Raw genomic sequence first — 27,855 nt, forward strand, 5'->3', positions numbered from 1 at the left:
TTTTTGAGATGGAGTCTTGCTCTGTCGCCCAGGCTGGAGTGCAGTGGTGTGATCTCAGCTCACTGCAAGCTCTGCCTCCCAGGTTCACGCCATTCTCCTGCCTCGGCCTCCCAAGTATCTGGGACTACAGGCACCCACCAACATGCTCAGCTTTTTTTTTTTTTTTTTTTTGTATTTTTAGTAGAGACGGGGTTTCACCATGTTAGCCAGGATGGTCTTGATCTCCTGACCTCATTATCTGCCCGCCTTGGCCTCCCAAAGTGCTGGGATTACAGGCGTGAGCCACCGTGCCCAGCCAGAATAAATACTTTCAAGACTGACAAACTAACTGAAATATAAATTCATAGCTCTCCCTATATTTTCCTCATTCTATCAACATATACAATTCCAGCCAGTAACTAGCAGCTAGCATTTGCAATTCCTTCCCTCAGTTATTTTTGTCAGGGTAGAAAACCCGTGCAACCTGAACTCAATCACTCTTACTGTCATTTTAAAAAGCCTAAACTCACTAAACAGCTTATCAAGATGTCCTGGAAATTGAGTGGAGGGAAAGACAAAAGGGGGAAGAAAATTTCTGTTGGGGCAAAGGCTCACAAATTCTGAGATTAACAGGTCTTGCATTTGTTCCATAACCCTGCCTCATGAGATGGCTGCAGGGGCTCAAAGTCCAGCCACAGAGCCTGTGCCCCAGCGGAGCCCCAGCTATCCTCTCTCTGCTGCCTTGACACTGTGTAAGACACTAAACCTTTGCACAGCTTTTGGGTGTGTGTGAAAAAAGGGGGATGGAAGAGAGAGGGAATACAAAATGAAACTGAATTTCCTGCCAGCCCGAATAGTTCTCCCATGCCTGAGTTGGTAGATGAGATTCAGAGCTTCTATGTTACTATCTTGGTCTTTAGTCTTTCCGGAGCCTGGCATCCCTTGGCCTCTCTAATGAAGACCATATTAGCATGCACTTGCTTGAGTACTTTTGAATCTCTTAAAAAAAATCTCTTCCACTTATGATATTTTACAATCAAATTTTCTTCAAATTTCTTTTTAATATGAAAAATTTCAAATGCACACAAAATCACAGAAAATAGTTAAAAAAAAAAAAAAACTCCATACATCCATCATCTAGCTTCAATGATTATCAAGACTCTTGTCCTTCCCATTTTACCTAATACCCCAACTATTTTTTTTCTAGAGTACTTTAAAGCAGGCCTGAGACATTGTATCAGTCTACTTGTACACACATCAGTAAGCATCTTTAACAGATAGGACATTTTACAAATATAGAACCCTAATGCCTTTATCACACCTAACAAAGAAATAAAAATTCCTTAAATTAATTTAAAACCCAGCCTATATTAAAATTTCCTTTGATGGTCTTAAAACATGTCATGTATAGCTGGTTTCTTTCAATCACAATTCAAACAAGGTCCATATACTACATTCTGTAGCCTGATTTTTTCCATTGACAGTAAGAAGGTCAGAGAAGCCACACTTACATTTAAGTCATTGTGCAGGAATGCATGAGAATAGCTTATTGGCTGAAAACATACTTTGGGAACATGGAATCTGCAAACCTGAACAGGCTCTCCAACCATAGAAAATTTAATTCCTACAGAACCAGCAAAGCAATTTTGAGCTATGTAAGGCAACAGCAAAATAAACTTCATTTAAATGATTTCTTTTTAAACCATAGATTTACTATACTTTCTCTACCTCTAATTGTTGGCCACATGGTCTTATTTTGAAGTATTTAGGGCAACTGCTACTTGGGCTGTTGGAGTTTTATATTTATGCACACAGAACAGCCTGCTAGGGAAGTATTGATTTTTTTTCTACAGCAGTTACAAGACGCTGTGTTTGCAAATGTGGAACAAAGAGCTCACTTTATATTTAGTAAGAATGTTAGTTCATCTAAAAATAGAAAGAAAAACTTAACCTTGAAGAAAGATAAAAGCTAACGCTGGAACATACTAGTAAAGAATAACCTTTTCCTCTGTTCTTGCAATTAGGGGTACAGACGGGTAAAGTTTTGGGGGAAAATATATGCCTTCCTCTGCCACGGCTCTTGATAGAACATTTTTTAGTCCTTCAACTTAGAAAATGAAAACGCCGAGGAATACCATATTTAAGAAAAGGTGTTTACTTATCACTAGTTGGCTTTTATGCTCCAAAAATACATTATTTTACCAAAACTGCAAATGAGATACCACCTCACACCCATTAGGATGACTACTGTCAAAAAACCAGGAAATAACAAATGCTGGAGAGAAAATGGAGAAACTAGAATGTGTGTGCTCTGTTGGTGGGAATGTAAAATGTCACAGCAGCTGTGGAGAACAGTTCCTCAAAAAATTAACAATAGAATTCCCATATGATCCAGCAATTCCACTTCTGGCTATATACCCAAAAGAACTGAAAGCCAGATCTCAGAGATATTTTATATGCCCATGTTCATAGCAGCACTATTCACAATAAACAAAAGGCAGAAGCAACCCAAATGTCCACTGAGGAATGAATGAATAAAGAAAATGTGGTATATCCATACAACAGAATATTATTCAGCCTTAAAAAGGAAAATTTTGATACATTACAACATGAATGAATCTTGAGGACAATCTGTTAAGCAAAATAAGCCAGTTACAAAAAGATAAATTCTGTATGATTCCACTTATGTGAGGTACCTAGAGTAGTTAAATTCATAGAGACAGAAAGTAGAATGGTAGTACCAGGGGCTGGGGAGACAGGGGAATGAGAAGTTATTGTTTATTGGGTATAGAGTTTCAGCTTCACAAGATGAAAAGAGTTCTAGAGATGGATGGTGGTGATGGTTGCATTGCAATGTGAATATACTTAATATCACTGAGCTGTGCCCTGAAAAATAGTTAGAATGTACATTTATTTATACTTATTTATTTTTTTGAGACAGAGTCTCGCTCTGTCCCCCATGCTGAAGTGCAATGGCACGATCTTGGCTCACTGCAACCTCTGCCTCCCAGATTCAAGCGATTCTCCTGCCTCTGCCTTCCAAGTAGCTAGGATTACAGGCATATGCCACCATACCCAGCTAATTTTTATATTTTTAGCAGAGACGGGGTTTCGCCATGTTTGCCAGGGTCTTGAACTCCTGACCTCACGTGATCCACCCACCTCAGCCTCCCGAAATGCTGGGATTACAGGTGTGAGCTACCGCACCCAACCAAGATGTACATTTTATTTGTATTTTACCACAATTAAAAAATACTTTAAAACTAAATTTTAATTATATGAGCGGGATGATGTGGTCAGTGCTCTGTATGCACTGGAGACAGGCAGCATGACTTAAAGTTCCAGGCAAGAGCTCAAAGCCTTTCTGTCCCCAGGATCCACAGCTGTCTCACAAGGGAAGAAGAGAAGCCCTGCCTTGTTGACCTGTGGAGGACTATTTGTTGCCTTTAGACAACAAAACCTTTTGATTTTATTTCTATGTTCCCAACCAGACCTCATAGAACTAGGGCTGAAGCATGAACTAGCAGAGCCACAGATTCATTCCTGTGACGTAAAAATGGGTGCTCATGGCCCTGCTTGCAAAAACTCTAAGACTGGGGACAAGCAGAAGAGAAGTTAGAAGTTGCTTCCTCCAGTTGTGTGAACTACAAATATACTAAAGGATCCAAATATTTACTTATTCAGAACAAAGGTTAAACTTTCTTAATGTAAATAATCATTATAAAAGCACATTTAATACTACAGACAAGTTGTTATGTAATTTTAGAATTATAAAATATTTCAAGCACACACAACTAAATGTCTGTTAGATGATTTATGGTTAAAAATAACACTGTAAACGTAAGCAGTTCTAGGTCTCATAGGGTTGAAAAATTGCTCACAGGTTGCTAAGGGACATAATGATCAGATTTTAAAATCCTACAGCTTTAAGCTTAAAAGCAGACAAGTCACTGAATTACATGTGTCTTTCCCCTCCCTGTCTTCAGTGGAATGGAAAAAAACAACATGTTTCTAGCATATGGAAGAATTTCAACACTTCAGAGGTAAACATCAATGACCAAATCTGATTTAAAAGTATTATCCAGTAAAATGTGTATTTCTAAATTAGACCAACTAGACTGTTTCAAGTGGATAAAAGTATATTAAGTGACCTTGGGCATTTCCTCCCTTCATCTTATTTTCTAAAAGTTAGTGCATTTTGTATCTATTAAAATATTGAAGATCTTGATTTATGAAATCATAAAAGCTTACTAGCTTTACTAAAACATGATGATGCTGTTTTTGTCAAGCTTTGTCATAGTTTGAACTAAATTGGACAAAATTTTAAAATACAAGATTTGGAAACTAAGATTTTAATAGGTGTGGACCATTTTTTCTTATGTCCTCCAAAATACCTGCATATATCCAGTGCTTCATAAACTTAGTCAAATTGAATTTATTGGACTGTTACATTAAAACATGGCAAATTTATAATTACCTGAATAAATTCTCTTATAGCATTCAAATTCTCAACATGACATATTTATAAGTAAACCAAATGATAACTAATGTACTTTGATATTCCTAAGTAACAAGCTGACTTGAGGCCTATAAGGGGTATCAAAATATCACTCTGAATACTTAATTATTCTTCTCCTCATTTTATAAAAATATATGTTGGAAGAGAGGCTTTAACATTTCTGAATTTTTTCCAATTCTAGCTATTGCACAACAGCAACAAACTTTAAAATTCACCTAATATTTGGGAAGTCTTTGCAAAGTCTAGACACAACTCTTGGGAAATAATGCAGCAATCAAGGAATTAAGTAAAAATTTACGCTGACCCTACGCTTGAACCACGTCATGCTGGGAATCTGTAAGCTGAGTATAAAGAGCCTTTTCTAACAGTCTTAGGATTGTGTTAGAGCTAAGTCTTTAGGGCTGTAACAACAAAGAAAGAGGATAAACTAAAGCAGTGCTTTTCAGTTTTTAGCCAAGTACATAAGAATCACCTGGAGAACTTGCTAAAACAGACTGCTGTGCCCCAATCCCAGAGATTGTGTTTCAGTAGGTCTAAGGTGGAGCGAGAGATTTTGCATTTCTTACAAGCTTCCAAGGATGCTGATGCTACAGTATAACAAAATACTGCATTATAGGTATTGATATGCTCCAGAAATTTTCCATATTCTCTAGATCTCTGAGAAAAACAGAGAAGTAATTTAATATAAAAACCAGAGAGGCAGAAATAGTTTCATTTTAGAAGAAAGACAAAATAGAGGATAAAAGTTTATGAAGTATACAGTGACATGTTTAGGGAGATTACATGTGACAGCTTTATTTAGCAGCCCAAGGGTCATGGGCCTAAATGCATAGCTATTATGGTTTGGATACAGGTTTATGTGGAAATAACCATAGATGGCAATGCTGAGATGTATCTAGAACAGAAACTGGCCATGTTTTTTTAACATTCTTGTAACCCAACAGAATCTGTCCTGCTCTCATAATTTGAGCCCAGAAAAGAGCTTACACAACCACAAGTGCATTCAAACAGATTCAATGCAGCATTCTTTCAAAAACATCTTGCTAAATTAATGTCGAATGCAATATGGACACTACAAGGGCCTTGATCTTCTTTAGAAAAAACAAGGACACAAAGAATCAATGAAACCTGAAAACACTGAAGACTAAGAAGAGCAGTCTCCAAATAAGAAAACTATTTTTGAGCTGCAACTAAAGACAGACCATGATATCTTCTGGCTGGCCTTACATAGTTGAAGGTTGTTTTCAAGATGATAACTCTTTTTTTTTTTTGAGTCAGAGTCTCACTCTGTCACCCAGGCTGGAGTACAGTGGAGCCATCTTGGTTCACTGCAACCTCCACTTCCCAGGTTCAAGTGATTCTCCTGCCTCAGCCTCTCAAGTAGCTGAGATTACAGGTGCCCCCCACCATGCCTGGCTACTTTTTGTATTTTTAGTAAAGACAGCGTTTCACCACGGTGGCCAGGCTAGTCTCAAACTCCTGACCTCAAGTGATCTGCCCACTCCAGGCTCCCGAAGTGCTGGGATTACAGGCATGAGCCATTGCTCCCAGCTTCATTATTTTTTTTTATTTTTTATTTTTTCTGAAATCACCAGCAAGCATGGAACACTGGGCTTAATTATATATACCAAGGCTCCATCAAGTTGCTATGTATATTTGAGAAATATACATACGCTATTAAAAAAAATCACCCTGTAATGATCCTGGTCAAAAATTAGTCTGTTAACATGAGTGGAAGTAAAACAATAATGGTTCTATTTTCATTCACAGAAAATAAATCCTTCCATTTCCAAGTTGTGCTTGGATAAGCCCAAGAGAAAAGATATTTTCAGGTCATTATATATTCAACTCAAATAAGTCAACCATTTTAATAAATCAAAGAGGAGCATTAAGATGCAGTAATAGTAAATGAATACTAAAAACCTGCATAGTTAACATACCAAATGAAATAAGTTATAAATCTCTAGAAAGGGACCCTATGCCAATGAATTTTAAAACAATTTGTTTTCCAAATATTGTTTTCTATGCAACCAGATCTGTACCATCAATTTTCTGGAATAATATACTCTATCTGCTACAACAGATTAACAAAATTGAATCCAACAGTTTCTTAGCAACTGCAGACGCTTTTAAAATCCTTTGGCTATACTCTTTATGACATAGGAAAATGGTTTCAAGTTTTTAAGAGTGACCTTCAAGTCAATGTTTCATGAAGTTTAACCTAAATTTATTATGATTCAGAGCTTCAACTCAGAGTTCTAGAAATTTTGAGTTGTTACAGTTCCAAATTCTGAAAGGTTGCCTCATCCCTGGAAATATGTGTAATGTTGGAGCAATGCTAGATTATAAAATTTATCGTTAATTAATAATGAAACACACAAAGGTAAGGTGACTTTTCTTAGAGACCAATTTAAAGAACTTGTTGTAACCTTATTCAATGCCAAAGTGTCAATTACTTTCTATAGATGTTTATTGATTTAGACATTTGGTTTCAAATGGTGTCACTGGTAAATTGCCTTTCTTCATTTGTACACTTCAAGGTACAGCGAGGAGCTGTATAGTAGATGTGGCTTCTCTTTTCCTCACTTACCTAGGTTTTGCCACATGCTGAAAATTTCACAACCCATTGTTACCCGCATGTCACCATACCTGAAATAGAACAAAAAACCAAACGTGATACGATGCCTCCAGAACAAAGAAGTATTTGTGTGTTTTTAGGATACAATCTATCATTCTGAATTAAAAGGCAAGGAGTTTTTAATTAAAGACGTTTAATATACATGTCACGATGCCTCTAAGTCAAATCCTCGTGTAAACCTTTTAGTAAAACAGATCTGTTTCATAATTTTTTGCATCTATAAAAATTTTGAATCCTGAAAGAGCCAGGTCAAAACAATGTGCAAACATGTTTGAAATATTAAAATGTCCAGAAAAGACTGCTTCTTGACCCCTTGGTCACTGGTTCTTCACTGTGTGATTTTCAGTTATGGGCATTCTGATTTACGAATCATTTGAACTAAATACTCTTTAAGAGGCAGCATTTCTCACCTGATTATACATCGATACTTACTTTTCTAACACCTTTTTCTTCTTGGAAGGTGTGAACATCTCCAACTGCAGACACAACTGGTTTATAAAAATGACTGCAAGGTAAAAGTAGGAATCCCAGATCTAAAACAAGAACAAGATATTTCAATACTATGGTGTTACAAGCATATTGACAGGTGAAGTAACATAGTATTTTGGATTTGCTTCAAAAGTGGTTGAGGGTATAGTTGAAGTAAGACTAAATGAGTTGATAATAGTTGAAGCTGGATATGGGTACATCATGGGGGTTCATTATACTATTCTCTCTACTTGTACATATGCTTAAAATTTTCTAAAACAAAGAAGTAACTAACTAAATAAGTACTATTATTATCTAGGTGTATATTGCTCCAAATCTGTATTCCAGGTTTCACGAGTTTTTTGGTATATGCTAAAAAATAGATGTGTGGTTTCTCTTGTAATATGCCTGAGTATCTCTGAGAGAATGAGGTATAAGATGGATTTCTTTATTCCTGTGTGAGTTCATTTTTGGAACTCCTTTTAACGTAGAACTTGTAAAAAATGCATACACTTCTTCAGATATGCTAATTGCTTTAAATTCAGACATTATATAAAAATTCCCTGCCCAGGAAAATTTTTTAAGTTTTCTTATACCAAAAAACAGAATCAGAAAGAGATCTGAATAAAGTTCCCTGAAATAAACTTAGCAAAATAAAATAAAATAAAGGACATAATGGAAGGAACACACTTCTCCACTGACACCATGTAAAATTAAAGACAAATAACAAACCAGGAGACATATGACACAAAATCAGTATCTGTTATACACAAATAGCTCTTGCAAATAAAAAAGAATATAATAAAACCCTAAGTAAAATAATGAATAAAAGTCAAGAACAGTCCAGGTGCGGTGGCTCATGCCTGTAATCCCAGCACTTTGGGAGGCCGAGGCGGGTGGATCACAAGGTCAGGAGTTGGAGACCAGCCTGGCCAATATGGTGAAACCCCGTCTATACTAAGAATACAAAAATTAGCCGGGCGTGGTGGTGCGCTCCTGTAGTCCCAGCTACTCAGGAGGCTGAGGCAGAAGAATTGCTTCAACCTGGGAGGCGGAGGTTGCAGTGAGCCGAGATTGCGCCACTGCACTCCAGACTGGGCGACAGAGGGAGATTCTGTCTCAAAAAAAAAAAAGAAAAAAAAAGTCAAGAACAGACAATTCACGAAAATACGAATTTTGATCAATAACTAGTAACTAGTCAATAAGTAATAGTGAGAAATGTAAATTAAAGCAAACAGGATTTTTCTCTTTATCTGTCAGAAAAAAAATCTGTTCTAATGTTGGTGTAGCTGCAGGAAAAGAGGCAATCAAATGTAGTTGGTATAACCTTTCACTCAACAATTCCACTAATAAATATTTATCCAAAGAAATAATTAAGGGCCAGGCGTGGTGACTCATGCCTGTAATCCCAGCACTTTGGGAGGCTGAGGTAGGCAGATTACCTGAGGTCAGGAGTTCAAGGCCAGCCTGGCAAACGTGGCAAAACCCCATACTACTATTAAAAATTAAAAAAAAAAATTAGCCGGGCATGGTGGTGTGTGTCTGTAATCCCAGCTATTCTAGAGGCTGAGGCAAGAGAATCGCACTGGGAGGCGGAGGTGGCAGTGAGCCGAGATCACGCCACTGCATTCCAGCCTGGGCAACAGAGCAGGACTCTGTCTCAAAAACAAAACAAAACAAAACCAGAAACCAAAAAAGAACCAAAGAAATAATTAGGGATATATGCCAAGTTTTATTTGATGAGAATGTATATAAAATGAGTAATTTATAAGAAATAAATATGAAATTTTGATATACTATAAGCTATGATATAGACAAATATTATGTAACTATTAAAATTCCTTTTTTATTGTATTTGTGCTTTTTTGTATTTTCTTATTATCCAATAAGGAAATTTTATAAAAATGTTTAATATGAAATATGTTATTCAAAACAGAGTAAGAACAAAGATGCCCAAAACAAAGAACCGCCATTGAGGAAGAAAGCCAAGATAGGCACTGCTCATCTTCGTTTGCTGTTTATTACTTGCTGTTTGAAAAATAGTATATCAAGAATCTGTAGGCACCCAAGCATATCACATTATATCATAGATATACAGAGGGTTCTGCCTTAAAGAACCTTACCAATGTTTCATTTTTTTCTTTTCATTAATTCATTCTAAAAAATGAGAAGACAAAGAAATAAGAAACTAAAGGGTTTACTTTGTAAATGTTTTCTTCATATAAACTCCATTTCTAAAAAGTAAAAAACACTATGTTCTGAGTCTCCTTTGTCATAAACAGGGATCATACAGAAAACAGCAAGAATTAAAATGTACAGTAACAATAAAAAACCATCTCCTTTTAAGCGCTATGATTTCCCAGGTTGATAAGCATTATTACAGCCTTCATCTGTTCACAAATATAAGGAAAACTATTCTAATATTACTCATAGTTAAAACTAATATGGCCCAAGAAAATGTTAGGTAATTTCCTATAATACAATGTGATTCTTTTAACCCAAGCAGGAGAGTCATATAAATGAATGCTTACCTTATAATCAAAGTTTTCATTTAAGAAGTTCTTACGAAGTGCATCTGAGAGGTACAGAACTGTTGTAATAATAACACTAGTGATAAAAAAAAAAAGACAAGATGAAAACTTCATATTAGTGAAAATCATTTGGTATACAAGAATAAAAACCTACTAAGATAAAATAAAACCTTCTTCAGCAAGCATCTGGAGCAATATTAAATAATTCATATTTGAAACAAAAAAGAGACGACAGGTCAATAAAAGCGGAAGAAATCTATCACTGAAGTCAGGACCTTTGTAAACTGATACACGAAAGATCTATGAATTCATATGACTCAGACAGAAATACATTATTGCCTTGATGTTTTGTAATGTTTTCTGTTAATTTCCAAACAAAGCAAAATGATTTACTACAAACATAACATTTCATATTTTTCTGTTTTTCAGACAGGGTCTTGCTCTGTTGTCCAGGCTGGAGTGCAGTGGCATGATCATAGCCTACTGCAGCCTCAAACTCCTGGGCTCAAGTGATCCTCCTGCCTCAGCCTCCCAAGTAGCTGGGTCTACAGGTGCATGCTGCTGTGTCCAGCCAAATGGTTTTTCAGTTTTTTGAGACAGGGTCTCACTCTGTTGACCAGGCTGGTTTTGAACTCCTGACCTCAAGCTATCCTCCTGTCTGGGCCTCCCCAAGTGCTAGGATTACAGGCAACACTCCATATTTGATTATCATAAAAGAAAGCCATGCTTTTTAAAATACAGACGAAGAAATGGAGCCCAAAGACAAAATGGATAGGAAAAAAAACAATAGAATACATTGAGCATTTATTAGCCTTCTCTCTGTTCTCCCCTGTTTAAGGTATTAGAGGGCATGCAAGAGCTATAGAAGGCAGATTCCCTCTTTAAGGGCGACAAGACTGCCACTAAAGAAACAATTCCAGACTGTGAAATTGTCTATAACCCAGTACTAAGCCGTGTGAAACCAACAGTGTTACAGACGTTCAGAGAAAGGGTCATCTCCAGGGCCGGAGAAATCAGGAAAAGCCTGACCAATACAGCCACAGGTAGCTCGCTGGGGAGATTTTAAAAAGAAGGATTTGATGAGCATTCTTGGTTAGTTCTAGAGCTCTGCAATTTGTTCAAAATCTGCTAATTTTTATAACCAGGAGATAAATATTTAAAGTTGAACGTATTTCCAATTGGTTCACTTAATGTTTAACACAGCATTATACTAAAGCAAGATAAGCCACCCCCTGAGCTACTATAGACTGAGGACCAATATATAAATTGTCGATATTTAAAATTTCTTTGACCTTTTCTGAGATGCATGTGTAATAAGTGTGCGATATGATAAAGCCTCAGTTCTCTTCATGGAATTTGGAATTGGAGGATGTATTTATGTCACCCTAGGTAAAATGAAAAAACAAAAGAAAACAAAATACACTATCAACTTCATACCTTGGTTATCTTGCTAATATAGATTATATTTACTAATTAGAAAAATATAGACTTTGAAAGACATAAATATTCATTATTGTTATCTGCTAGGAAACTCAATATTATAGCTTTCTTGTGGGGTAGGGAAACATTAATAAGGGTAAGTTGATGGTTGAATGTGGAAGTTCAAGGTAATGAAAAGGAAACAAGACAACCACGATTTCATGAGCATTCGCTCTACCATGAACAGGCACAGTTACATGCATGTGCATTTTATATATGTCATATGCACCTTTCAGTGAATCTTACTATTAAATTTAAGTATAATAAAAACCTATGAGATGGAGAAGTCTTGTGGTTTCTTCAGTCCCCTAAATGGCAGATACCATCAGTGAAAGTCATATCAAAGAGATATATCACCTGCAAATGATGGTATAATGTGGCAAATTTCCCATAGACACTGGAAAAATCAATGATAATTAAGACATCATTACTGTTCCAAAGTATTTTTCTCAAGTTTTACTATATGAAACTGAAGCTGAATCGTCAGAAAATGAAAGGCTATCAGGCAAGGAAGTTGTTCTTGCCTAGCATCTAGTAAGATCATTGGACTTCTAAGTTTAAAGAAGAAAAATCTGTATCCTTAACATGTGGTTATAAGCACAAACTTTCTGCTTTGATGTTCGACGGAGAAATACACAGTCCCACTACACCTGGGGTTTACATTAAAAATCACCTTGTGGCCCACAGTTTCAGCTTAGATTGATGTTCAGACACAATATCTCTGGTGTTAGCGAAATGTGACATATCTGGAATTTAGACTATCAGGCCAAATGTCACAGAAAGGAGCTAACAGACTCCATCTTCCAAGGGAGAGAGAAGTTATTCCATGGCAGATTACCAAATTGTTATTTACATGGTGGATCCCAAACACACAAAATATATTTGTGGCTTTTTGAGGTACAGTTGCTGGTAAACAACATGGAACCTCTGTGGCCTTACTACGGAACAGTGGCTGTCAACCTGCCCCGGGCCCTAGAATCACCTGGGAGCTTTTCAAATACGATGTCTGGGTCACATCGCCAGAGACTACCGATTGGTCTGGGCTACAATCAGAACATCAGGATTGTCAAAGCTCCCAAGTGATTCTTACGGTGTACCCAGAGCTGAGAACCACTGCTCTACCTTAGATCAGTACTTCACAAACTTTAACAGGTACCTGGTGATCTAGTTAAAGTGCAGATGATCCAGCAACCCTGGAGTGGGACTGGAGATACTACATTTCTAACAAGCTCCAGTGGATGCTAAAGCTGTTGGTTTGCAACCACCCATTGAAGAGCAAGGCTCTGGGGTGGCCAGAGTCAGAAATAGTCCCACAAATTCTGCTTCATCACTCTCCTGACTCCTGGAATATTAGGATGATTCATATGGGGCTTGCAGTTCTTATTTCTAGGTTGAACACCTCACCCTCTCATCAGGGCTGCCTTACCATTAGGCAGAAAGAGGCACAGGGCATAGGGCCTGTGAGCCTTTCAGGGACTTCCGAAAACATTGAGACCTGAAAGAATGTTATGCAACCAAATCGAAACTGCAAAAAGTAAAAATAATGAATAATTACATGTCCACAGAAAGGGACATGATGACTTTCATCAACTGTCCAATTTTAATATTTATGCAATTTTAAAATTATAGATTATTTTATAATTTTACAATTCCTATAGTACACATAAATGCTGAGAAATCACAGCCAATCAAAATTAAATTATTTTACTTGATAAGCCAATAATTAAGAAGCAAATACAAAAAATACTTTTAATTTTTTTCTTCAGCAAAATTGTATCTAATGTGGCATGTGGGTCTATTTAGTGTTTGATAGGATGAGGAGTAGGGCCTCCAAAAATATGACTGCTCAGGGCTAGAAAGATCTTAAAAGGACTATTCAAATGCTTTAATTTCATACCTATAACATTCAACCCAAGCCACCAAGGCAGTTCCCAGAGCTTTCTATGGTAACTCATCACTGACATCATTTCCTAATACACAGGTCTCTAAGCCAGCCAGAGGCATTTATACATTATTGCTCCTTCATTTTAGTGGATACCTGTGGTGTTTAGGGATCTTTCTTTACTTGTTTCAATTTATCCAAAACCATGTGGCTTCTCTGGTTTCATTCTTTTACTCATGACTCAGTGTTTGAATATGGGGATATTGCAAATCTCAGTGCTCCAACTCAATAGTCAAAAAAGATTTTCAATATGCTACCACAAACAGCCAAATTACTGATTTATTTATTGATTGATTGATTTATTTCCTTCCTTCCTTCCCCTCTCCCATCCCCTCCCCTCCCCTCCCCTCCTTTTTCTCTCTCTCTTCTCTTTCTTTCTTTCTGACGGAATCTCCCTGTCACCCAGGCTGGAGTGCAGTGGTGTGATCTCTGCTCACTGCAACCTGTGCCTCCAACGTTCAAGCGATTCTCTTGTCTCAGCCTCCCAAGTAGTTGGGATTACAGGTGCCCACCACTGTGCCAGGCTAATTTTTGTATTTTTAGTTGAGATCGGGTTTTGCCATGTTGGCCAGGCTGGTCTCGAACTCCTGACCTCAAGTGATCTGCCCACCTCAGCCCCACTGTGCGTGGCCCAAATTACTGATTACTGCCACAGCAAGGCATGCACTAGGATCATTTTTGACAATCCTAATCTACAGGCACAGCATGATAAGATTTATGTACAAAAGAAAAACTGGTGTACAGGAAATCAAAGTTATTGCTTTATGGTTTTCCAGTTGCCACCTCATTTTGGGCTTAAGAAATAACTTCAAGCAACCCTATTTCTCCCTCTCACTCTCACCCCGGAAAGCTTATCTCCCATAATTTTTTTTTAATTACTCTAATTAGATAATCTGCTCAAACACAAGCCTGTCTCCAAAAATCATACATGGACTGAGAGAAATACCTTTGTGGATAAACTGGGTCTCGACAACATTGATGTTTATACAATGAAAAACTGAGGACATCTAAACCTAGAGTCCAACAATTTCCCTATAACCTGGTGGATTAATTGGGGCAGTAAAAAATCAACACAAAGACATTAGGAGAGATGAAATTCCTGGATAACCAATGTGGGAATGCATCTAAACTAGTGGTTCTCAAACTTCAGCATGCATGAGACTCACCCAAAGGATGCTTAAGACTTCAGGGTCTTACCACTACCTATGGCTTGGGAGGTTTGCAACCAGGCCCAACCACGTGATTCTGATGCATGTGGTCATCCTTCTTATTTTGAGGATTGGTGTTACACATGGAAGAGAAGACAAGGAAGGGCTGGAACTTAGACAGCAATAGCATCTGGGAATTTGGCCTTTTTTACCACTGCATCCACAGGGGCAGAGACTAGTAAGTGTGTGTTAAATGACTGCGGCCTCATTAATACATTTGAGTCTATGCTTTGTTATACTTGTTTGCCATATTACATGACTCTAAAATGTGAAGCTTATACAACTTTTAATTTTATTTATTTATTTATTTTTAGCTATTTTGAACAGACTGAAATCAGACAGGCAAAGCTGATCCAAGTGGAGGGCACAGAATCAGCTAAAGCAGGGAAGCAGAGAAAGGAGTGGTTTTGCTTTCAGTCGATGGGGCACGCAGTGTGGATGAAGCAAAAAGAATGGGAAAGGATTTACATGGAGCGACTCCGAAAACTCTTTTGACCAGTACTCCACTGGGCAGTACTGGTACAAAATGACTCATATGGCAACAGCCTCTGTTTTGACCTTTTAGGCTTAAACCCTTTCTAAGAAAGCCTTTCCTTCATGCATTCATTCTCTCTACCAACTCCTCACAACTCACCTGGAGGAGATAGATTGTGCAAGCAATTCTTTTGTCATTATTTGCTGTAACTATTCAAGTTTGGCATATTCAGCATAGTAATATATAGTTTTGATAAAAAATAAGTATCCATTCTCTCCCTGAACAGTAAAAGCCTTTAAGGATAACTACACTTAATTTAAAAAGCCAAAATCAAAACAATAATAGCTGTGTCAATGGATGCTCAGCAGATTAGCTACTCTACCACTCAAGTTTTCAGGGTCAGTGGCACATATTTCGCCTTCCTTCCTGTTATTATGGATAAACTGTCAATGCTCCTAGCTTTCTTTGTGTACACTAAATCAATGCTGCTCTAAGTGTGGGAAGCTTCCTTCCTTGAGAAAGTCTTACCACAAAAAACAATGTCAGTTTAATTAAACTGCATGCTTACACTGATGATTTATTTTTACGTGCAAGCTTGTCATGGACAGGTAGCAGTTAGTTCTTGGGCTGGCATATGTAGCAACCTTGCATGAAATCCTATCCCTGCTTGCCCAAGGACATTGCTCTTTTAATTATCCCTGTTTTCTTTAGCACCAATATTTGTCTTTTACTAACAGGGCCATTCCTATTGGTAAATCAACATGCTATAATATCCCATATTCTAAAACGAACCCCAGTTCTCACATCTCCTTCCAGGTACAGCCCTGTTCCTATGCTCCCTTTGATAGCAAAACTCTTCCTGTAATTACTATTTTCAGTTTCTCAACTCCTATTCACTCTAATTAGGTTTTCCTTTTCACCACTCCACTGAAACAACACTTGTCATGGTCACCAATATCTACTGCACTGCCAAATCCCGGGACCAATTGTCTGTCCACATCACCACCAACCTCCCAGCAGCTCTAGATACTGCTTCCTTCTTGAAATGCTTTCTTCACAGGATACTGTACTCTGCTGGTTCTCATCTTACATCATAGGCTGCTCTTTTTCAGTCTTCTTCACTGGATACCTCTCCACTTCCTGACCTTTAAAATGTGGCATGCCCCAGGGCTCAGTCCTGCCTTTTTCTCTTTTCCGTCTGTACTTTCTTCCTCAGTGCTCTTGTTCAGTTCCAAGGCTTCAAATCCTAACCATACGCTGAGGAGCCCAAACGTACATGTCCAGCCCCAACATCATCCCTGAGCTCCATGCAAGCATGTCTAGCTTTCCCTTCTACATCTCCACTTGGATATCTAGTACACCTCAAACTTATGTTCAACATGGAATTCTTCACTTCTCTCATCCCCAATGCTACTCCTCTCTCCATTTTTTTCCACCTAGGTGAATGGCACCACAATTCATCCTTTTACTTAGGCCAAGCATCTAAGGAACACCTTCCATTACTTTTCTTCTCTCCCACCCACACCCAGTCACTTGCAAGTCTTGTCATCCTTATTTCCAAAACCAATCTTCTCACTACCTTCATTGCTATCCGCCCGTCCAAGCCATCATCAACGTCTCTTACCTGGATGGCTGCAGTAAGCTCCTAACTGGTTCTCCCTGGTTTCTCTTTGGTCTCTCCACATATCAATATCTGGGCTGTGTTCCTCCACCAACCTCATCTTTACTGGTTCCTTCCCTCCCCACGTTTCAGCCACACTAACAGTCTTTCAGTTCCTTGAGTGTGCCACATTTACTCTGGCCACAGGGCCTTTGTAGATGCTACCTACTGATAGAATCATTATTCCTTTGCTGTTTGTTACCCGCTGCTTAGCTTTCAGTTCAAGCTTCACTCCTTCATGAAGGACCCCTCCTATTCTAGTCCAGAATAATGTTCACTTCATAACACCCTCATATCACTGTGCTCTTTGTCTTTATAGTACTTATTTTACACATTAGGCACTGGAAAATACTGGCTGAATAAATGGGTCAGTAAATGAATGGACAACCTCTCTAAGAAACTTTGATTTAACAAATCGCTTTTTGGCTATGTAGATCTCATTTGAAACCCAAGTTGGTTAATGCATGATATGTTTCAGGCCAACATGCACACAAGATAACCAAAATAAAGACCTGAAATTTCAACTGAAGAGAGAGGGAGTTTTTACCTTCCTCAGTAAGCAAGTGTGTTATAAGATTTTTCTTCTTGAAAATATGTATAAAGCTGTGACTTTATTTTTGTACTTTATTTCACAATGTGTATGGGAAGGAGGTGGAGAGAAGCTTGTCTCAGAGTGTCCTGTATTTTTGGTACTTAATTTTCATCTTCCTTATGTTCCTTCTTTCTTAGATTGAGCAGTTGTTCTCATCAGAAACATCTACCAGGAACTTACAGGGGGTCATGAGATAGCTCTGCAGCAAGCAAGAAAGATAAGAAATGCTTCTTGCCCTGGCAGAATTATGAGCAGGCACACTTGCTATGTTATATAATATTAGGCATGCAGGTGGAAAAAACCAAAGAACCATACAAATCACCAGGTGTCTGGTCACAAACTCTGGCAGAGCTTCACACAAAGCAGGCAAGCTACAAGATTTGGAACAACACAGCTTATAGATGAAAGTTAAAGGCATTTAATTTACTTGAAAACACAGGAAGAAAGGACCAACACATAAAAGAACATTCATTTTGAGGGATGAGCAATTCAACTGAGTTCAAGGGTAGGGCAATGGTGACTTCTCAGCCACCTGCTATCAATTTGACATGCATTAAGCACACGACTGGGTTAATAACAGTAGGAGTTTGGGTTAAAACGCCCCTTTGAGAGGCCCTGAACAAATGTTTGTCTAAGAAAGTTGAAACCATGGAAGAAAAGGTGGTCAACTTCAGAGACGTAGATGTAACTCCTGCAACGTGCTTCAACATGGTTTAGCCAAGTGGAAACTTTTTCTTCCTAGTGTATGCTCTTTAACATATTTAAGATGTCCTTAACATCTTTCAGAAATCTACTTTTCTATCGATATTATATGGGTTAATATTTTTCATAGATAAAGCACAAATAGTAGAGGGGTAATTTTCAGACTATGCTGCATTTATGAAGCAAAGCAAACCTCATCTGCTTTCATGACTCGAATGGAGGAGAATGGTTAGAGACTATTAAAAGAGGAGAGGAGAGGAAAGAAGAGGCAAGAGCAAGAACATACAGCAGACTGGCTGCTCCAACTGGGCAGTGGTCTCTCTAGTTCCTGGAGTCCTGTCCATGAATGAGGTTGGACTTGCAGCCACCAGCCATTGCCAGTGGAGAGGCAGCGCCAGACTCCTACCAGCACTCACATGGGTGGCAATGGAATGAAGTCACCACATGTAGCAAAGGGTGATGGCACACTTCTTGGGTTTGCTATGGGAGTAACCTTCTGTTTAAATTTATTACACAGAGCTCATCTCTAACAAAATCACCTTCCTATTTGGTTAACACTGTAAATGAAAATTCTGAACAGTGTGTGTTTACTCAAAGGTAGAATCTATACTCTCAGACTGCTATCCATTTGTGTGACCATAAAGTCTTTAAAACTGGAGTCATGATGGGGCAGAGAGAGGCAGTATTTAATATCAAAAAGCCACATTGTTGTCACAATTTTAGGCAAGCTTAAGCAGAAATTGTATATGCAAGGAATAAAATGTCAATGTTACTTTCAGTTTGAATTTCTACCACTGAAATTTTAATTCAATCCAAAATATTCCTCTGCACATGAGTCAGGCAGAATGACCAAATGTTGAAGCTGCATGATGATGATGTCCATAGCCTGGACCTCTTCCCATCTGGCTCCTTGGATTACCTCACAGCCCTTCCCAGGTACCCAGAATGTTTGCTCTTTGGTTATAAGGCCAGATGCATGAGCAAAAACTCCCACCTAAATCTGTAGCATGCGGACATCCAAATGAATAGACATTTGATTCTACTCACAGATATCAAACTAAATATGTTAAATTCTAGAGAGCTATTTCAACAGTCTCAATTAATCTTCAAAATGGAAAAGCTGCTTCTGTACTTATGTAAAATATAATATGCTATGTTATACTATTTGTTACTTCACAAAGTTTTTAACACATCATTTTAACACCTCCAAGTCTATAAATGTATACTGCAGCAGAAGCCATATTGAGCATATATAATCAAAATCGAATCCTATATTCCTGCAGCTCTCACCACCATCAAAGCTTGCCATCTGGAGAAAACACAGGGCGACCGTGGCCTATGGATAGATGCTTAGAGAATCCAACCTTCATCCTGAGCATGAGGGTGTTGGCGTTCGGAAAAGAGGAAGAAGGGGAAGCAGGCAAATGTGGGCTTGGAGAGTGAGAATGCTAATGAAATAGGGTAAATAACAAGCTTGGAAGTGAAGACCAGGCCAGTTTCCTAGAGCACTTTTCCATTCTGTATCCTGAGACTCTGGAGACAGGAAGTGGAGAGAGCAGATAAATCCATGACACTGTACTCTCCGGGATCAGCTCCTGCCATTCCGACTGCCCTAATATCCTTTCCTGCCTCCTCTCTCTTCTAGTATTGCTCTCAGATCATGCTGGATATGCTTAATATAAACTGAATTTATCATCTTCTAGAGATTCCAATATCGGCTTTATGTCAATAACCTCCCAAATGCCTATATTTGGTTCTGAAGTTTCCTCGGGGCAGTATTTTCAGCTCTCTATTGGCCATACCACTTGGATAAACAAAAGAACTTCAATCTCCATGTGTCCAACTCAAGGGTCATGTCTTATTCCCAGTGTTGAGCAGATGCTTCATATATGTATTTTGTTAAGAAGAATTAAGAAACATCAGAAATGATTCAAATTTCTAGTAACAGAGAATTGGTTAAATAAACCATGGTATGGTCATTCCATGGAATATTATTCAGCTGTAAAGGAAAATACATAAAAGAATAAAAGGCTTTCTATCTATTAATTTGGAAAGATTGCCAGGATTTCTAAGAGCGTTATACAGAACAGTGTGTATATTACATTACCTGCTGGCCTCTGTATAAAGGAACACTAGGAGGACATATAAGAAACAAATACAAGTGGTTATACAGCCCAGGGGTAGAGGGTCAATGGGAACAGAACTTCTCAATGCATATGCTATTATGTTGTTTGATTTTCAAATGTTAATATATACAAAGGAAACAGTAATTCAAAACAAGTGGTAATATTTTTTTAAAGGCTTAATTCAGAGGCAAAAAAACCCTGCAAACTTGAGATCAAATGAACAAGATTATTTTGTACTCTCTTCTTCCTCTACACATTGAGCTGCAATTATCATCAACTTAAATGTCTTACTTGTTAGCAACCAAGCGCATAACAGTCCAGTCCTTTGGAAACATCTCTGGGCGTATCAATATTCGGAACACAGTAAATATCTGCAGCAGGAAATCCTTGGATAAGGAGAAAATAGATCATTTTATTGGTTTATTGTAACTGTCAACATACATATGCACATACACAGGCAGTACTGTTGTACTGTTACCATTTCCAAAGCAATTATAGAGAAGGGAGCCATAATTTAATAGTTTGCCCGAGGGAAGGAGTCATGACCCTTCCCATTCTCAGCACTCAACCCCACCCAAATGTTTTCTTTTCTTTCTTGGGCACAGTGAAAATGAGTTTTTATTTCTCTCCACAAGTTCTAACAATTTAGGGTTTTGAAAATAAAGTGGAAAACTTGTAACAGAAGATTAACAGGGAAATACATTCCCTTTCTTCTATTATAGCGTCTTAAACGTCAGAACTTTTCAATGCAGGAGAACAATGAACAGTCCTGGCTCAGCTCTGCTTTCCTTTAAGTGGGTGTCAAATTTTAGAAAGTTATGCTCATCAAAAAGCATCTCACACAAAAACCTATTTTTCTTACAGGGCATTCTTGAGATGCAGTATTAATGGAATGTATGCAGGTTTATAGAACTTGAGTGAATTTTCCAGAGTGTGCTGTGCAGAATACATTCAAATGAGGATATGCGCTAAGTCCAGCCCAGTGAGGAGTGCATAGTAGTTATGAGATTATCAATATATTCCTCACAAAGATGCCATGCGAGATGGTAGTAGTATTTACTGAGATGTTATCTTTAAATTGATCACCTCAAAACACTCCTGACAAGAAGCTATCATCAGACATGGAAATATTTTTTATTATTATTTTTAAGACGGAGTCTTGCTCTGTCACCAGGCTAGAGTGCAGTGGCGTGATCTCGGCTCACTGCAACCTCCACCTCTCGGGTTCAAGCCATTCTCCTGCCTCAGCCTCCCGAGTAGCTGGGACTACAGGCGCCCGCCACCAAGCCCAGCTAATTTTTTCTATTTTTAGTAGAGACGGGGTTTCACCATGTTGCCCAGGCTGGTCTTGAACTCCTGACCTCAGGTGATCTGCCCTCCTCGGCCTCCCAAAGTGCTGGGATTATAGGCATGAGCCACGGTGCCTGGCCGGCATATTGCTTCCTTAAACATTACAAGATATAGGGTCAAATGCGCTACAGCATACAATACTTAAAGTGGAATAAAGGAGATAATGTACCACACACAATGAACGAAATGAGCTTTCCCTACTCAAAAAGCGATTAGCTCAATCTAGCTTTGATTTAGATTTATTAACTAGAAAACTTAAAGAGCTTTTTGTAACCTAAGTGATTCTAGGCAAATATATTTCTCTAACAATCTGATTGAAGGTAACGATATGGTGTTGCTTCAAAATAAAAAGCAACCCCAAACGCAAGAGTTTTATTTATCAAATACAATGACACATTACGTTAAACATGTAAGCTGCTTGAATGTAAGATTATGGTTGTCACTCATGTCAACAGAAAACAGAAAAAATCTAAAAACTAAAAACCATGTGGTAGCTTTATTTTCTTTTTATATACGCTCACAACTTCAATCAAGCCCATAAATATTTTGACAAGAACTTATTTTAGCTTCTTTGGCATCAACACACATATGTTGATACGTAGTATGTGCCATGTGGAAACATGCCCACTAGGTCATCCATCTTTAAATGGCTAGATAGATCCGGTCCATGTCTCCAGAATCACTGGAAGCAGAGTTTCCCAAATGTATTTCACTGTAGGTCAGATAACTTTGGGAAACACTTCACATTCTAGCTCTCTCTTGGGAGAGTAGGTCATTAGCTTACTAAAACTGTGAGAAGCCCTTTCTAATGCATTTCTGAAACTTATTTTAATGGTTTCTCAGTTGATTCTTTTGAGTTACTCAGACATATATACATATAATATATGTATCTATATAATATAATATATATCTATATAATATAATATATATCTATATATTATATAATATATAATCCCTGCAAAAATGGCTTGTGCATTTATCTTTGAAAGAGTTATACCCCACTTCAGTTTCCTATCTTGGTGCATTTGCTTAGATAGATACGAAAGTCATGAGAGTGGGGATTCTTTGGCTTTATGGTCTACAATTAGTTAGGAATAGTATAAACAAATTCTAACATGCTGAAGTTTTATCTTCTTGCCTCAAAAGTTGTAAGAGAATTGGAAACTGGAGGCAGCACTCTTAGTGGTAGTGGTGGTGTGTATGTATGTGTGTATGTGTTGTGTGGGGTGGGGGACTGTGCTGTCAGTTGCAAGGAGGAAAAATACTGGCTGAAAAGATTGGCTATAGGAGGCAAAACATCTGTCTTACCAGCTAGCAACTTGAGTTTTCTTTTGTAGTGCGGGGGAGAAAGGAAACAGTATTGCAGGTGAAGGAGTTGGGGATAGATGACCTGTTTCTGTGCTATCTCATTTTCCTAGTCCCATTTATCTCCCACAATAAAAGGCTGTGGCAGCATGTGACATTGCCAATGCCTGTGAATTGACATAAATCTTTATTTCTCCCAAGAAAACTTTTCAGTGTCTCAAGTAGTTTTCTACAGTATCCAGTCAAGTTTCATTGACATTTATAAAACCAAACATATTCAACAGTAGAAGCCTTATAAGAAAAATAAAAGAGCATAATAATGAGGATCAGAAAACTTAGATTTTAAATCCTGGCTATGCAATTAACTAGCTCAATGACCTTGGCAATTTGTTTAACCTCTCTGGGAGTGAGTTCTCATACTTGTAAAATGAGGGGGCTTTGAGGTCTCTTGTAGTTAGAGGAGATTAAAAAAAATCAGTGTGATCATTTAGTTATTCAAAAGGCATCTCCACATTTTTCTTACTTCTAAAATGTAGGCAAATGTTTCATCACATCACATTGTCGTAACACAAATACTTTCCATTTTAGTATTTACATGTAATTTAGTTTAGCAAGTCTTGGTCTGCCACGCAACAGGGTTTATTCCAAACTCAGTTCCAATACTGGAAAACAATATGAGCTCAATGCTAGATTCTTTAACATTTCCGTCCCTCCCACCCAAAATACAGTGGTATTTCCTTGACTGTCCTCTCCGAGTACTTTTCAACTTTGGTCATTTCACTACATATGTGTTTTTGCATAGACAGATGTGGTTGTTTTGCACATATAACTAAGTAACAGATTATTTTTATAATTTGAAAAAGAACGTTGCCATGCCTATAATATTCCTGCTTGGACAGCACAAAGAAATAAGTGTTTCATATGCTACCATTTAAAACCTGGCAGAATGGGAGCAGTTTCTTTTTCTGTTTTACATCATACAGCACAACATGGTCACTTAACCGCGTTAAATTATTTAACATGGTTAAACTGTATTATTGGTATTCTTCAAATCAGGGTTCAAGATAAAAAAGAAACAGGGAGGTGTTACTTTATAGAAGTATTTTTTCTGCAGAGGTTCAAGAGAGAGGTTCAAGTAAGAAAGTTCTTGTGAAAGTCTTCCCAAAACAATAAAAAGTCTCATAATTAAATATAAAACAAAGTAGGAACAGTTGTTATGATTTTAGAAATGATCACTAATATGTATTGATTTATAAATACTGGGTGCTTTACTATGTGCCAGGCACTGTGTTAGATGCTGGGGATACCTGGTAAGAGACATTTTTTTATTTATTCATGCAGCAAGTGTTTATGGAGTGTCTGGAACATGCCATACAATAGTAAGTACGTTAAATGTGCTCTTTGCTTTCATGGAGTTCACAGTTTACTGGGAGAGATAAATGTTAATCTAAAAACCACACAGATACACGCATGCTTTGCAAATGTGAGTAAGTCTGAAGGTCAGGTATTCCACACAGAGGGAACAACACCTGTAGGCCTCAGAGGCAAGAGAGAGCACAGGGTTGCCTGGACTGAAAGGAGCAGTGGCAAGACATAGGGCTGAAAGATAAATAGGGATAAATAAAAGATAGACAAATTTCATAACTTTTTCCATAGTAAGGAGTCTGGACATTTATCTGCAGGCATTGTGGAGACACTGAGGGGTTTTATGCAGATGTTTGAGAGGATCAAATTTGTGTTTTAGATTTTTTAACTGTACCATATAAAAATTGTCTTGTGCCTACATATGATACTATGATATTAAGAAGACACAAGACAGGATTGGCTTAAAAAATGTGGTACATTTACACCATGGACTACTATGCAGCCACAAAAAAGAACAAAATCATGTCCTTTGCTGCAACACAGATGCAGCTAGAGGCCATTAACCTAAGTGAATTAACATGGAAACAGAAAACCAAATACTGCGTTCTCACTTATAAGTGAGAGCTAATCATTGGATACACACTGACATAAAAATGGGAACAGACATGGGGGTTTGCAAAAGAAGGGAGGGAGGGAGAAAGAAAAGGGCTGAAAAACTACCTACTGGGTACTATGTTCACTATTTGGGTGATGGACTCAATTGAGGCCCAAATATCAGCATCATGCAATATATTCGTTAACAAACCTGCACATGTACCACCTGAATCTAAAATTTGTTCTAAATCTAAATTTTTTTTAAAAAAGAGAAAGGCAAAAGACAAAAATTAGGCTTGTGAAACAGAATTGGCAAGACACAGAGAGATGAATCCTGAGTTCATGAAACATGAGTTAAGACATCCATAAAACAAAACATCATGAGGCTGCTACACAGACTAGGACATTTTCTTCTTACTCCAAGAACAACGAACAGGACAGACCCTCAGACTATAGTCAAATGTCATTAAAAAAATTTGCCATAAATTTCAAACGTGTAATACCCTTGATGTGAGGTTTGAATTCAATTAAAGGGTGTTAATAATCATTATCACATTGAAATTTATATTCTTAAAATGGAATCTTTAAGTATCTTCTGCAAAATAACTCCCAAATGATCTTCAATCTTTTGGAGCTATATAACCATTTTTCTGTAATCAATATATTCAAATAAAGATAAGTCAAAATAATTATATTGAAAATCTTTTGAAGCAGGAAGGAATATTAAGAGCATGCATTCCTTCAACAAAGATTTAATGTTCCAGGTTCTGTGCTTAGGACACCAAGACATGGTCTCAACTCTCAATGGCCCATAGTCATCAAAAACACAAGGAAATGGCAAATAATGAGAGTGCATTATTGCACGCTATCAGAGAGGGAGGACGGTATCCTGGGAAGGCTTCATCGAGAAGGTGATACCTGAGTGGGATTTGTAGGGTGAGCTGAATCAGAAAAGGGATTAACAGGGGTACACATTAGGTAATGGAAGTGAGGTGGTGGTAGAATAGGCATTACAGATAGAAAAAAATGATTCATAGGAATTAAAAATTATATATTTGGTTTTTAAGGAATATAACAGTAGTTTGAAGTGGCTGGAGTGACTGAAAGGTGTTTAGAAGGGGGTGGAGGATAATGTGGTTGGAAGGTAAATTGAGGATAGAAACAACATGATAAGGAGATTGGACTTTGTCCTGTAAAGCTGGATTGGGGCTTGATCAGATACAATTTTTTTTTTTTTTTTTTGATATGGAGTCTCGCTCTGTCGCCCAGGCTGGAGTGCAGTGGCGCAATCTCGGCTCACTGCAAGCTCTGCCTCCTGGGTTCACGCCATTCTCCTGCCTCAGCCTCTCTGAGTAGCTGGGACTACAGGCGCCCGCCACCACGCCGGGCTAATTTTTTGTATTTTTAGTAGAGACAGGGTTTCACCGTGGTCTCGATCTCCTGACCTCGTGATCCGCCCGCCTCGGCCTCCCAAAGTGCTGGGATTACAAGCGTGAGCCACCGCGCCCGGCCCAGATATAATTTTTGAAAGCTAGTGGGACAGTATATAGGAGACAATGTAGTTAATAACCGTGCTGTACTTAACTTCCAGCTCATGTATAATCTTGTGCTTATAGCAAGATCCCCACAGTTCTATGAAAAGTTATAATCAACAAAGCACAGGAGTCTCACTGCTGTATATACAAGAAATGCCAAGGATATGGACAAAACTGTAGCCACCAGTACAAGGTGGGTGTATAATAAAACATTACTGACGACAGAAGGAGGAAAAAAATCTTAATCACTACCTAGTGTTTACTTTCGTTCATTTTTAAATAATACTATGTTCTAGAGAAGGAAAAAAACAATACAAAGTACCAGCCCTCAGGTCTTTGCTCCCACACACTTGTGTTCTGACACTGTGACTCATGCCTCTCACACACAACTAGGAACCTGAGGACCCAGGAGAAGAAGTGGCACACTGCTCAGGAAGCCAGAAGCTACTTCAGCAGTAACCCTGGAGGCATCCAGGCTGTTTAGGGATGAATGGAGTTGAAAGACCATTAGTCTTAGTAGATACTTGAGAGCCACATACTTTTTTTTTTTACATACTTATTAATTTATTCTTATTGATAATAATTCTTTTTTTAATTTTTTATTTTCTTTTTTAATTTTATTATTATTATACTTTAAGTTTTAGGGTACATGTGCACAACATGCAGGTTTGTTACGTATGTATACATGTGCCATGTTGGTGTGCTGCACCCATTAACTGGTCATTTAGCATTAGGTATATCTCTTAATGCTATCACTCCCCCCTCCCCCCACCCCACAATAGTCCCTGGTGTGTGATGTTCCCCTTCCTGTGTCCATGTGTTCTCATTCTTCAATTCCCATACTTTTAAAATTCATTTTGATTTATAGAACCACTGGGAAATGCTAAGACAAACCTTACCTTTCTTTGAATTGTTAAAAAGAAAGGAAAAAGCAACATTAGGAATAAAAAACAATATGAATATTCATTTGAAAATCTCAATATATAATTGATCAAGTATCAATTAAAATGTAAAATGTGTACATCCTATGACCCAACAATTACACTTCTAGGAATTTATTCTACAGCAATATGGGTACAAGTCCATAGAAAGAGATGTATCAAGATGTTTACTGCAAGACCCATTCTAATGGCAAAAATCAGAAATGATTAAATTATGTAGCATCCATATAATGAGATTCAGAAGAATAAGGTAGCGGGCTATATAATATCTATGAGATATTATCACGTAAAAAAGTATACGTCAATATAGTTATATTAACATTAAAAATGTGATCTATATCTCTGTTGTGGTACCAGTACCATGCTGTTTTGGTTACTGTAGCCTTGTAGTATAGTTTGAAGTCAGGTAGCGTGATGCCTCCAGCTTTGTTCTTTTGGCTTAGGAT

The 27,855-nt window shown here is 37.8% G+C and overlaps 1 protein-coding gene across 3 annotated transcripts in view; it reads right to left on the minus strand.

Annotated features, from left to right (window-relative positions):
* Positions 1-27,855, minus strand: part of DOCK4 (dedicator of cytokinesis 4) — a 475,993-nt gene that overhangs the window by 75,625 nt on the left and 372,513 nt on the right. For all 3 annotated transcript variants that reach the window (XM_032761480.2, XM_032761481.2, XM_032761479.2), the window contains exons 27-30: positions 20,611-20,705; positions 10,136-10,211; positions 7,569-7,669; positions 7,089-7,147 (exon numbers count right to left, since the gene is read on the minus strand). In XM_032761480.2, the coding sequence (XP_032617371.1) occupies positions 7,089-7,147; positions 7,569-7,669; positions 10,136-10,211; positions 20,611-20,705 (331 nt within the window). The remainder of the gene's footprint in view (positions 1-7,088; positions 7,148-7,568; positions 7,670-10,135; positions 10,212-20,610; positions 20,706-27,855) is intronic.

This window comes from Hylobates moloch, unplaced genomic scaffold (genome assembly GCF_009828535.3).
Source record: "Hylobates moloch isolate HMO894 unplaced genomic scaffold, HMol_V3 SCAFFOLD_1, whole genome shotgun sequence".
Classification (NCBI taxonomy): Eukaryota; Metazoa; Chordata; class Mammalia; order Primates; family Hylobatidae; genus Hylobates; species Hylobates moloch.